The sequence below is a fragment of the Takifugu flavidus genome, chromosome 7 (genome assembly GCF_003711565.1).
Source record: "Takifugu flavidus isolate HTHZ2018 chromosome 7, ASM371156v2, whole genome shotgun sequence".
In the NCBI taxonomy this organism is placed as follows: domain Eukaryota; kingdom Metazoa; phylum Chordata; class Actinopteri; order Tetraodontiformes; family Tetraodontidae; genus Takifugu; species Takifugu flavidus.
Genome location: NC_079526.1, coordinates 12,629,340 through 12,642,607, shown reverse-complemented (window position 1 = coordinate 12,642,607; position 13,268 = coordinate 12,629,340). Strand labels below are relative to the sequence as shown.

The 13,268-nt window shown below is 46.8% G+C and overlaps 1 protein-coding gene across 5 annotated transcripts in view; it reads right to left on the bottom strand.

Annotated features, from left to right (window-relative positions):
* The window catches only part of rfx2 (regulatory factor X, 2 (influences HLA class II expression)), a 16,698-nt gene extending 3,430 nt beyond the window's left edge, over positions 1–13,268 (bottom strand). Inside the window, exons 1-12 of one of the 5 annotated variants that reach the window (XM_057037673.1) lie at positions 13,102–13,268; positions 6,960–7,068; positions 6,062–6,151; positions 5,140–5,222; positions 4,787–5,057; positions 3,820–3,894; positions 3,023–3,204; positions 2,720–2,839; positions 2,467–2,588; positions 2,191–2,309; positions 308–420; positions 51–202 (exon numbers count right to left, since the gene is read on the bottom strand). In XM_057037673.1, the coding sequence (XP_056893653.1) occupies positions 51–202; positions 308–420; positions 2,191–2,309; positions 2,467–2,588; positions 2,720–2,839; positions 3,023–3,204; positions 3,820–3,894; positions 4,787–5,057; positions 5,140–5,222; positions 6,062–6,151; positions 6,960–7,067 (1,435 nt within the window). In that variant the 5' untranslated portion in view covers position 7,068; positions 13,102–13,268. Of the gene's footprint in view, positions 1–50; positions 203–307; positions 421–2,190; positions 2,310–2,466; positions 2,589–2,719; positions 2,840–3,022; positions 3,205–3,819; positions 3,895–4,786; positions 5,058–5,139; positions 5,223–6,061; positions 6,152–6,959; positions 7,069–12,309; positions 13,041–13,101 lie in introns of those variants that run through there. The other 4 variants (XM_057037672.1, XM_057037677.1, XM_057037675.1 and 1 more) reach the window with 4 other exon arrangements.

The window sequence follows — 13,268 nt, the reverse complement described above, 5'->3', positions numbered from 1 at the left end:
TGGCTCACCCTTCTGTACGATACTATGATGGTAGGAATGGTGATACTAACTGGGAACAGGGCGCAGCACATCTGGTATAAGGATTTCCACCAAAGCCTGGTAAAGGATGTGGTCACAGCTCCTCATCCAGAGTCGAACAGGTTCATATTTACAGAGAGCCACCAGCTTCTCTCTGGGGATCGCACCTTCCACCTCATCATCACTACATAAAAGTCAAAATATACAATCATGCTCACAAGTCAAACTTTGATACTCACACCAATTTTTTTTCCCATAAAAAGTAGCAAATGTTGCAGCAAAGGCCGACCTGTTGTTAATGGCGGTGTTTCCGTCGCTAGATGGCGCTGTTGAATACCAAAAGGTCTGCCAGAGTTTTTCAATGTAGTGGAACTGGAGGTTCATCACCACATCTAAAGTGGCCTGTTGAGGGGGAGGGGGAGGGGGAAAGAGAGGGAGGGAGGAAGGGGAACAAAACATACAGAGCTGAGCCATGGTAACCAGACACACAACAAAGTTTGTACAGGCAGGCCGGCAGCCTCTCGCGCACCGAGAGCCCTCCTGGTTAGACAATGAGCCAGCTCCACTGCTGCTCCCTGCACATTAATCACCACAATTATCTTCACAGCCGTGTTTCACGTGTCACGGTTTTTGTTCGTGCCATAGTTTTCATTAACGCGGTAGATTCGCCTACTAGTTTGACGCGTTTATGAACCCATTATGTTCTTTCCATTTGTGTGTGGCGAGGCGCTGACCCGGAGCCCTGAGCTAAGCTGCAACATCCTCTTTCCTGTTCCAACGTGTGGCGCTTTCAGAAAGCTGCGAAAACGGCCAGGAAGCAGCACGAGACGCCGTCATTAAAGAGATCACCTTTTACTAAAACTAAAAAAAACAACAACAACCCGATAAGTGTTTTTTAAAACTGGTCTTGTTCAGTCTCCGGTATATTTCTGTCCTGAGTAACAGCCACGCGCAAAGATTCTTTTTGCAGCGGATCTTGTTACACAGCGCCGTAGACTTCAATCACATGATATGTTTTTGCTTCCCTTGCAGCCGTTACCATGGCAACAGTGTTTACAGTTGCCCCGAGCAACAGGTCAAACACAGAAGTTCAAAACAAAAAGGAAAGAATTCCCCATCGTCTCTAAACAAGAGCGTTTTGCCTCAATGGGTTTTTCGCCACACACACACAAAAAAAAAACATCATGGCACATAAAAATAAATAAAATCTTGGAGAAAGACGAAAAGTGTGGAGGAGAAATAACATATGCTCACGTGCACAGGCGGTCCCAAATCGACATCCTCTCATGTCAGTGGTTGTACACGATAGTGGATTTTACCACCACACACGACACACCCATTAATCCAGGTTTATAACCCTGGCGTTATAAAGCAAGAACTACTTGTTTACCATAAAAAATCCTGGCCGTTTCCATCAGGTCACTGCTGGCGCAATAGAAAAGTGAAACGCAGAAGCATTAATCGGACACAGGCGGTGAGAACGGCAAGTGACAGAAATGTGTTAGCAGACAAAGAGGAGCCCGTGTGCCTGTCCGCAGACAAGGCTACACAAAGCCCTGAGGGGAGGCCACCACAAAGACACCAAGATGTCCACCCAGCAGCCTGAAAGGTTAATTGGCATGTCTTGAAAGCTGCAGGGAGATGAAAAGACGGCTCGAACAAAGGGAGCGTGGTGAGATTGGACACGAGGAGGGCAGGGATAATATGATAAAGCCAGAGCGTTGCTGCTTTAATCACAGCTTCTCTTCAGCCCATAAAGCCCCCAAATTTTCATGTTGAGTATTAGTTCTCCTCCTGTGAGGAGTCATTACATAACACACCGTGTCTGCGCGGCCTTTTCTTTGTGCGGCTTCTCGGGGCTGCTCTGCCTTCTGTTGGGCTTTAGCACCTGTTGACTGCAGCAGACTTTTTTCCCGCCCTTCCAGTTCAAGACGAGAGTGACGTTCTTCTTTTAATTTTTTTTTTTTAAGCATCTGTGATTGTTCACCTTGGTTTTAAAATGATGGCCCAACCCAAGTAAAAGTGTATCTTTTATTCTCACTGGAGGATCGGAGGAGACATCAATTAAAAAGGTCAAAAAGGTTAACGCCCCATTTGATCTGCACCTTTAGTGTTCATGCTCAGGACTGAACTCGACCTTGTTGGTTTTTAAAGTACACTGATGATCCATACCTCACAATGGTCTCTGTACAGGTTTTGGAGCTTCTTGATATCGCTCATGGTGATCCGCTCGGGCAGAGACGGAGCGCTCAGGTCAGGGGAGGGAAAGGGAGGCAGGGTGTGAGATGTATCTGCAGGAAGACAAGATTGAAACGGGTGTCAGTGACAACTTGTGTATCCATATATCGGTCACGATGAAGGGGATCAAGAGGTCGTCCATTTCAGATTACAACTTGTCCCACTGAATTTGAAGCATTTGCAGATTCATGGACTGGCTCCTGTTCATACCGATGTACTGCTGATGGTGTTGGCTCTGTGCAGCTACAGACTGCTCCGGGGTGCTGTTACAATGCTGAGAGCTGCCACACAGGCTGTCAGACATACCATCCACCTTTTGTAGAGGTTTGAACCTAGACAGACAGTACAGAAGATGTAATTAGAGAACAAAAGCAGGAACAGCAAAGATATTTCACTCACAAATCAGCCGCTTTAGCCTCCACATCCTCAAAAATGAAATGGATAGAAAGAAAATGAAGCTGACCTTGGTTTCTGGTGGACAGGCTGCTGCCTCATGGCCATGTACTGGGTGTCTTCCTGCAGCCGATTAAGCGGCGAGTCTGGCTTCACCCGGATGCCATAGTAATGATACTTAGAGTTGCCTCTGGGAGACGAGTATGAGAAAAGGCAGAAACTAGTGAGAAGGAGCGGACCTGCCAGTGTTATCACCATCATTATCCTCTTTCATCAGTCTTCAATGCCTATAAGCAGCACCACATTAATCAAATCCAGAACGGTAATGACATTACAGCTATCAGCATCCACAACAACCTCTTCCTGTTTGTACCTGGTGCCAAGGCGCCGGGTCCTTAGACCCATGAAGACGGAGCGAATGAGCTTGCCGAAGGAGGCTGCGTTGACCGGATCCAGTTTCTGCTCCTGACAGTGCCGCAGGTAATGGTTGTAGAGCGAGCACCTGGGCAGACTCACCCCCTCTGCCGTCTCGTAGTTGTCCAGCAGCCATTGCAACTGGAGAGGAGAGTCAAATGAACCTGTGAGTCCCAGCGAATCGAGTCACCTTGTTCTGACACCAGAGGGAACTTATCTGATCTGAACAGCAAATAAGCGGCTCTTTACTTTAGAAGGTTATATTTCCTGTTGTAGCAGCATTTAGGCTGCTAAATTATTTTGTTACCGCAGCCTGAAGAACTCTGGTTGAGTAAAGAGGATAAAAACATGAGGAGAGAGACACAGTCTGTCTGAAATCATAACAATAATGCAAAAACTGAGCTGGCTTCAGACATTCAGACATATTCATCCATACAAATCACGTGCAAGTCCTGAATTAATGCGAATAACTGAGGGGAAAGAATCTAAACCACAGTTACCAAGTAACCATCAGTAAAACAGACTGACATTTTCATTAAAATGTCATTTAAAAATAAGTGAGGGCATCACAGCGTGAAAAGATGTGGTTGTGACATTAAGCACATTTCTTGGTGTATTTAAAATTCTGAGGAACAGAAATCACAGATATTCATCAATACAGTACAGAAATGTGGTGCACACAAGTTCTTCAGCTTTAGCTTAAGGGGATAAGAAAGTGCAGCTTTTTTTAATCTTTGCAGTTTCTGGGTGACTTACATGGCTGTTGAGCAGGCTGCTTTTGTGACTTGCAATTCCTTCAGACTTTTGGAGGTTTTCAATCGCCATGTCAAGCTAAAGAAGGAAGGAGCATGCAGAAAAGAAAAAAACAAGTGATAAGAGATGAAAACAGTGAGACATTACAAAAGGAGGAAAAGAGGCAAGGGGTGTACAAAAAAGTGTAGACACATGCACAGAAGATAAAGGAAATAACTGTTAGCAAGCAGCCAGATTTCTGCATTTCCATTCAGATCTGTCAGTATTTTGGCCAAATCCATTATTGGTTGTCAAAGGCATGCAAATCAGGGGACTCAGAGGTAAGCTGCTCAGAGAGAGTCTGTATTCAAACCCTGTAATATATGTGAAAAGGAATCAAAAACAAGGGCACAGGTCACATTGAGTTTGGACAAAGATGTCACTCCCCTCTGTCCCTCCTCTTCCTCTAACCTGGCAACTATATCTGACATCATATGACTAAATACCAAAGGAAATATTTCAAAAAGGCACAAGAAATACAGTAAATTAAGTCCAGTAGCCAAACTTTAGAAAGAGGAGGACAATAAATAAAAAACAGACAGACGGAATTCCAAACCCTCCCGAGGGCTCGTGGCCAAATGGTAATGAGCCCCAGGGGTTGCTTTGTTTCACAGGGTGCTCAAGTGCCTGTGAAAAGCTCTAAAACAAGGCAATGCTAAATTATTTAAACCAATGTCCTGGTTCTAAAAGGCTCTCTGTGCTACTGCAAAAGCAGGAGGCCCCGAATCAGGTTGCTGCTGACCAGCGTCTCAATTTAGATGGGACATCTCTTCAGAGGAAGCCATTAATGTTGTATTAGAGGGTTAAATCGGCGATTTGGCTACATCGGGCGGTTTGTTGGGGCGGATCAAACACCCGTCACAACGTGCTCAGTCGGTTCCTGTTGTCGTGCGCTCGTGTTTGCCGTTTCACACACTTCTGAAACACTCACCATAGCTGAGGAGGAGCGGGACGAGTGTGATATGTGGTTACGGCTCCCTTCCATGTTTCCTCCGTGGATCAGGTAAGTGCTTCCACTGGAGATGATGTGGCTGCTGCCCACGTCCATGGCGATGCCCACCATCCCGTGGGGGGGCACACCCCCGCTGGCAGAGGAGACCACCGTGGTGACATGACCTCCACTGCCCTGTGAGTCAAAGTAGTTCCCCCCACTGCTCTGCCCATACAGCTGAGCTTCAGGGTTGTAGGAGTAGGCCGTTCGGCTGGGGGGGGCGGGAAGATCAGATTAGGGCTCGTGTGGTTTATATTTGACTTGCACAATAATCGGAAGATTATAACGCTTACATAGTTCCATTAGTGTATACGGTCTCCCCGCCTTCTCCTACATACTGGACCTGAGATGGATAAACATGCTGTACTTGCTGCACCTACAGGGCAGGAAACAGGAAATCAAAGAAGGAAATATAAAAATCAGGCTTCCTTGATGGTACAATGGTGAGCTGAATTACAACTACTGTCGCAACAGTAACCGATTCTTTTGGATCGAGTCAAAAAAATAAAAAGGTGCCTCTGAACGTCTCACGCGAAAAGTGGTGTGAAAACGGAGAAACAACAGAGAAACTGCGACACTAGCATGAAAAAACTGGATGTTTTGAATAAATGTTTAATCCCCACAAGCTGGGGAAGGTTGAAAAGAAAACTAATGAAATCAACAGTGTTTTAAAACACAGGTTTGAAAAACAAGCTCCAAGTGAAAGCTGTTCTTGTCCTGTGACATGACTTGGAAAGTATGAGCCTCTTCCCCGAGATGAAATCACACAGATCACAAAGATTCATCCCACACATTTTATGATGGGTTTGGTTCAAGTCCCGAAGAATCACATTAATTTAAAAGAACCTTGTTTGAAAGAAAAAGCGTCTGTCATCACTATGAATCATCTTTATTTGTAGATGGAAACATTTGGCTCAGTTAAAGAAACATCAAATTCAGCCCTTTGTTGAATGTCCTGGAGGAGCAGCATTTGTTTGGGTTTTAACTACATTTCTGAACACTGGCCTGGTCTTATTAATAGATTATTAATTGCTTAAAATCCAAACTAACATCTTACTTTTTTTATACAACAGTGGATGTACGAATAACTGACTCTCACTTCCAATGAATAGAAATAAAAGGTGTTACTTGAGTACATGAGCATACAAAATGCCGTATATGCAGCTGCCAGCTCAGTAACAAATGTACTGTACAGATATGTACAGTACTGTGTACCTGCTGAGTGACCTGTTGAACCCTGGGTACTGAAAGCTGCTGTACTTGGCCTCCCTTCTTAGCTGAGCCTATGACTTGAACCAGCACCCTCTGTGTGGATACAAGACATAGCTTAATTACATGGGAGTGCATGTGCAGTCATATGTATACACGCATCATTGGAAGCACATATCAACACACGGCAGCAGAGGTTGACCGATGACGACGTCCTCGGGCAATTTGACCTGCCAATAATCCGAGTTAATCTGATATAACCCCTCTCATCCATGTGAAAAAGGTCGGAATTTATTAAAGGTCCATATTTTGAGAAACGGCTGAGCTCTAATCAGACTGACAGGTTTTTCCAGTGGTGCGGTGGAATAGCAAACGCGGCGTCGTGAATGATTCATCTTAAATCTAGCCAGTAATAAGTTAAGTGGAGTGATTAAAACCCGTGATTGTCAGAGCTGTTCGTTTCCTCAAAGAAGGCGACATTGGCAGCGTCAGACGAATCAGTTTGGGCGATTAATCGGTCTACCTCTACGACACAATGAACGATTTCCAACATGCTTGAGGTCGGTTCGGTCGGTATTTACGTGGGGTGAAGCACCTACGAGACGTGGAAAGGCGGCACCGTTCAGCAGTTCTTACTTGAGTTACTATACAATAATCACAAGATAAAAACCCAATGCTCAGGCAAGACTGGGCCTCCTACATTACTATCCAAAAGGATGCTACTATTCAATCAAATCGGTCCAGTTTCCAATCCAAAAAACGCTACTTTGTTTTGTTTGGTTTCCATGCCAACCTTCCTTATGCGCGCGGAACTCCCAAGGAAAAAAAAGGTGTTAAGTTGTTTCACACGTTTCTCCATTTTTCCTGTCATTAGAGGAGCAGCAGGTGAGAGGGCTTGTGTTACCTGCTGTGAGGCCGGGACAGGCTGTACCACTGGAGCCTGAGCTGATGAGGTTGTCCGCAGTGCCGCCACGCTGCTCGTGGAGTCCGAGCCTCCCTCAGAGCTCTGCATGCTGCATTAAGGGACACAAATGAACAATTATAAATGTGTCTTTAGATGAAAACACCAGACGGGCCATGCCAATAGGAGCAGAGGCATGTTCATGCACAACCATGCCAAATCTGGCCCGATTCGCTAATTAAATTGGGGAATTTTTAGCACCCAAGGGGGGTTTCTGGCCTTGCCAGCTCAAGCTGAGTCACTGAAGCTCTGAGAGCCTCGGAGCTTGGCCACCTTTGGCATCAATCAGAAGAAAAAGGAGTATCCCAGCAGCAGCACACAGACACTGAGGTCCCTGCTGACGGACTGGACCCAGGTGGAAAAGTGCAGTGCTGGAGTTCAAGTTAGTCGCTGCGGCGTGGAAACGTTTCCCGGGGACCAAACCAACAGCCACCAGCTCCGTTTTTTACTTCCCGGGTGACAATGTGCACAGCATAGCAAAGGGGAACTAAAAATGGAGTCACACAAAGGCCGGCTTCTCAGAAAAGGGAAGAAAAGCAAAGAGCGGGAATAAGGCAGGGACAAAGAATGGAACTGTGAGGACGGCTGAATAAGGAGATAAAACACAACTTCCCTCATCTGGGAAAAAGCTGCATGAAAATGGGGGGGGGGGGGGGGGGGGGGGGCGCCTGGCAGGGTCCCGACGATATCCAGCATTTGCTGCGTTCGAGTTTCTTTCTGGGGCTTCAATAATCCAGCTGATATGAGGAAATTCCTTAATGCTTTGTAAACGTTTGTCAGTTGCTATGGTGAGGAATCCATGACAACCAACCCCCCTTCCTCTTGTCCCCGCAACCCCCACCACCCCCATCGTCTTTATAAAGCTCTTGCAGAGGAACTTTCAGAGTGTAAAAGCAAAGAGAGGGGGAGGAGGATTAGAAGAGAGAAATGCTGCACACGGGGGGAGTGAATTGATGAGCAGCTTTTGGTTTAGGGCTGAAATCCAGAAGCAACAGGGAAAGTCAGTAGGTACAGACGAGTGACTGGTGTTTACGGGGAGAAAGCGCCGCTTGACACCGATTATCTCCAACAAATGCACTTGATCGGGATTTCAAACGCATGAATTCACACAAGCTATCACGGAACAATCGTCATAAAACCGGAATTATGTCTCATTTTGCAATATACCTGGATACAATTAAAGTTTACCTCTCAGCTCAAAGAAATCCAGGCAGATATAAATGTGGGCAACAAGGCTGCAGTTTTACAAGCCGAGTACTTACACCCATACAGCGGAAGTAACTGATGTAGTCAGTGTCACTTAAGTTCCAAATACACTGACAACAACCTCATCATATATTTATAGCAGGTTTTCAACTGAAGTGGTGACGTGAGTCTGAGCCTTTCTTTGTCATTAAGAGTGGGAATAACGAGTGTGAGGTAAATAAGAAAGAAAACAACCATACCCTCCACTTTTCCATCTATTAAACCTCAATTCAACACCAGAAAAGCAGAGGTTCCAGGCACCTTCCAGCCTGAGTAGCTCTGACTCTGCACAGCTACACAAAACAGGCAACTCCCATGTGAGCAATTAATAGCATTAGAGAAACAACAGGGAAAGCTACACGCTAGCAATAGGGCGACGGAAAAACAGCGTTAAAGCCTTAAAGTTGCTACCACTGCCGCCCAGGCCCCAACATCTGTCGCTCGCACAGGGCGCAATCTGAGAAAAACACATACAGATGTTCAATTAAAAACAGGAGCCTACAGTCTTGGCTCGTGTTTGAACTGGCCCACATTGTTTGCAGAGCAACAACCGTTGCTATGGGCAACACTGTCCACTCCCGTTTCCAGGAGCCTGTTGCTAGGCGACCAACAGAATACTTCCCAAACCAAACAATGCCACCCCCCTCCCCACCTGATCCTCTGTTACACGCTAAGTAGAAACTTAAGGCAATAAATACTGTGTAAGCTATTAATTTCAGACACCGGGAGACACGATTCTTTCTGGGGAGTTGTTATAGAAAAATGTAGAGAGGTTTTGCTGGTTTGGACTTGATTGAGGAGGACAGGAAGAAGTTCTGTGTTTTTATAGCTACTTGGTTCTCGGAGGAAGGAGGGCTGTTTAAGTCATCAAAGAGATAACCGTCTTTTCTTCGAGGCCTCTTTAAAGTTACTGTAACATAAAATAAAATAACAGGGAAAAAAGCAGTTATCGTTCAAAAGTTCCAGGCCGGTAGATTAATACACTTAAATATGTGCATAACTGCTGCGATAAAGAGGCATCGAAGAAGAATGAGTGGAGCTTAATATTTAATGTATGGGAGGAGAAAAACGCATTGACATGCATCTTCTTATTAAAGATCGTTTTGCTTTACAATTTCACCGCCGAGCTAATTTGTCATTATTAAAAAAGCAAGAGGATCTTGCGTTTAATTCAATTTAACAAACAACATAGGATCACACAGGCGCATGTATCACTCACACACGGAGCAAATTAAGATATGATAAGAGATTTCCACAACAGAGGCTTTTCTCCGAGCCTGTCTCATTAATTCACGGCTAATCCAATCAAAGCCGCTCTCGGGGTCTGCAGATGGCAGAGAGAGGCAGAGCACCAGTGAGAGAGAGCCGATCCCGTTCACCTTCCCCCGGTCATCAACCTGTCCACTCCGTCACCGCGTGCACTGCAGGCCTGACAGCCACCAAGAAAAAGATCAAACCGTTGCCATGGCGATTGCCTGCGCCCGTGCCATCCACCGGCAATCTCCTCCCACCGGCGCCGCGCCAGGTTTCAACAGGCCGAAAAAAACTCCCGTCATCTTGAAGATTTGGAGACGGGGAACAGGGACCTCGCGCGGAGGGCGCCGAGCATTTGTGTCGGGCCGACGTGGCCGTGGCGAGCGGCGCTGGAGTGGCGGAGATGATGGCAGCAGAGAAGATAATCAGAGCCAGACGCTTCGCAGACATGTGGGCAGCCCTCGTGCACGATTACCTGCCTGGAGTGTTCCGGCACCCATCCTGAAACACGTCTCACACGGTTAAATCCACACAGAACATCTACATACAGCGGCGACGGCGACGCCCCGCACTTCGACACGAACATTTAATCCTCTGGTATAAGAAAGATCAAAGACGGGATCTAAAGGCGGCGGTGTAAGGTTACGCGTCACCGAGTCGTGCTACAGCTGTTTCCTCTGCTTATTAGGGGCTAGCTTGGTGGCTATTCAACGTAAAAACACTGCCTGGATCTATTGTTGATGAAAACCCGGCTGAATCTCAGCGGACAAACGTCCGGGGTTTTGGTTCTGGTAATTACTTGCAGATTTACACTGACAGGAACTCCTTTTAAGCCAAATATACACCTCTCAATAAGCCATCCTAAAACTCCGGCAAAGAAAGGAAAAGTGAAGAGAGGCGTGGGGGGGTTGGGGGGGGTCTACAACCTCTGAATGACAGAGATGGGGGAAGCCATTGTGATGCAAATATCATTGTGTTGTCTGCTGTTTGTGGCAGGAAATTTAATTAGCAGTTGTGTAGCTGCGATACAAACAGGTGGAATGTTAAGAATGCCCCTGATAACACACACACACACACACACACACACACACACACAGAAAAGACAGAAAGAAAAACATCTCATTTCACGACAAGTTTCAACTTGTTGCTACAGCACAGCGGCCAATCAGCAGCAACCGCTCTTGGCACATGATGAGAGTTGATTCTTGGTATCCTAGCAGCGTAAACCTACACCGATACCCAAAATCTTTTCGGCTGCAAGATGCGATGTGACAGGCGCCTCTGCTATTTCGCCGTCAACACTTTATTTCAAAACTCCCTTTGGCAACGGCTGTGAAACCGAAGCATTTCGCGTCTGTAAATAAGCGACTTTCGCCACGTTTATCTGCGACCCTTTATGATTTCCTGATTCCGATAAGAGTTACGGGATCACACATCGAACCTGCGCTAACACACCATGGCGGCGCCCCTGACCTGGAAACGTAACTCTGAATATGATCAACTGGGAACAGCAACAACAAAGTGACCGCAGATCCAGGTCTAAATCTGTAGCAGCCTGTTAGATCGAGAACCTCTTCTCCCAGAGGCAGAGGGCCTCTTCCGGAAAAATCTAAATACAGCAAGAGCGCACACGCGCGCACAAACATATCCACACAGCACTCGGGTCGCCCACCCGCCGCCCCAGAGACCCGAGCAGCTGTCCTATTGATAGCTCAACTGTGCTACACGTGGTTGGGAGACCATAAATGTTTTAAACCAGCACACACCACTAGTTATGTCCCTAAAAGAGGGTGTATCGTTTAAAGTTGCAACAATCCTTTTAACCCCCCCCCCTTCATATTTGACACTCCAAGCACCGTTTTTATTGACCCGCCTCTGCGAGCCAAAGTTGCTCCGTTACTACCGAAGAGTGAAAATGACCTGATTGAACGTGACACAAAATTTTAAAATATACATATAACAACATTACCCCCCCTCCCCTCCCAGTCCATTCTGCTTTTTTCCATGACTTGGGTGTATTTGTATATCAAGTTGCCATGCAAACATAACAGTGACATGCTCAAAATGGGAGGTGGGGTTACCGGGGGTTACACACAGTATTCCAGCACACTCATCTCTTTATTTTCTGTGTAGATGCTCAGTTTCTGTCTCTGACACTTGTCTGGATTCAACTCTACAGTCGAGCGTTGTGTTTTACATTAATATGGGGTTTTTTCCTTCATTTCTACCCAAATGGAAACAGCACAACCGGTAGAAACAAACACCCGTCCTCAGCACCTTCGTGCAGATAAATATTGAGGGTTTTCCAGCAAGCACAAATGATAATTGGACAAATTCCCAGGCCACAAAGATTCTTCATAATGCTCCAGTAACAAACATCATTACAAATGGCTGAGCATCTGACAGCTATCTCATTAAAATTAATCTAAGGGAAACGAATAAATACAGTCCCAAAAGGGAAAGGGAGCTTTGCAAAGAGCTGGAAACCCACCACGGCGCAACGCCACTGAAATTTAAAGCACTTTATACTATAGCATAGCACAGATCGATGCAATAAACATCATTACGATATGGATTAAGTTGAATAAAGCGGCTGACAGGATCAGGGGCGCCGGCTCAATCGGATTAACGTCATCTGTAATCTCTTTATCAGTTCTTTAATACAAATTCTTTAAAACTTCGGCTTAAAACACAAGATTCGCTTAAATAAAAGGGCAGAATAAAACAACTATCACAGCACCACCTAGCTGTAACGCAGACCCTGGTGCCGCCTGTGAAACGTGAAAACTTTTACCGAATTTGTTCCATTATGGTGGCGATCGGCTGAGTGATCGTGGGAGATCCACCCGGGTTTCCCGAGAGACCCGGTAAAGGGGGGCTCGGCGTCACGGTGCCGCGGCTATAACGCCACTCGGCTGACCCGGGTGGTATTTTCCGTTCACATTAGGAGGTTTTACCCGGGAGACTGCGAGCCGTAGTCAAAGTTCTCCCCCTCCGGCGTGTTCGCGCTCCGTCACGCGGACGGAACGCACCGTTTTGGGGGGACCCGCGTTGCTAATGCTGGCTAACAGCGGTGCCACCTGTTTGAATGCGCGTGCGACAAAGACACGAGGCGAAACAAAGTTTGGCGGTGTCGTGACGAGCCCGAGCTGTCGTTCTCCCGCCCCGCGAACGGCTCCGCTCAGACGGGAGAGACACGCATCGCCCCCGGGCTCTCGGGGTTAGCATTAGCGTTAGCTCCGCCGGTAGCCCGGCCAGCCATCCAGCTGGGGCTGAGCTGGAGGTGCGTTCACGCCTCGCGACGTAGCAACAAGTGGGAAGTGATGCGGATTCGCTTTTCGAGGGCGCAAAAAAGGGGGTCGTGTGTTTGAGAAACATCACAGCAAGTGTTGAAAAGCGACCACAACTGGTTCCTGACGCTGACTTCGAGTGAGAGAAGCGGTTTCCCCTCATAGGTGTGTGTCAGACGAGACGCTACCAACAAGGGAAAGTTATGTGGTGGAAAAGACGGTCGGCTCCAGATGACGCACACGTTTTCTCTTAGCGTACAGGTTGTAGACGAAATCACAAAAAAAAACATAATCACCTTTGCTTTTGAGAAAAGTTTCTCTTTCCCCTCTCTCCTCGTCGCCCGTGACTTCCAGATGCTGCTGCCGCCGTTGCTGAGTGTTGCGCTGGTTGGTAAGTAACTGTCTCCACGGCTACAGTCACTATGGCGCGAGGGGGTCTCGGGGCAACTGTTGCTACCCTTTA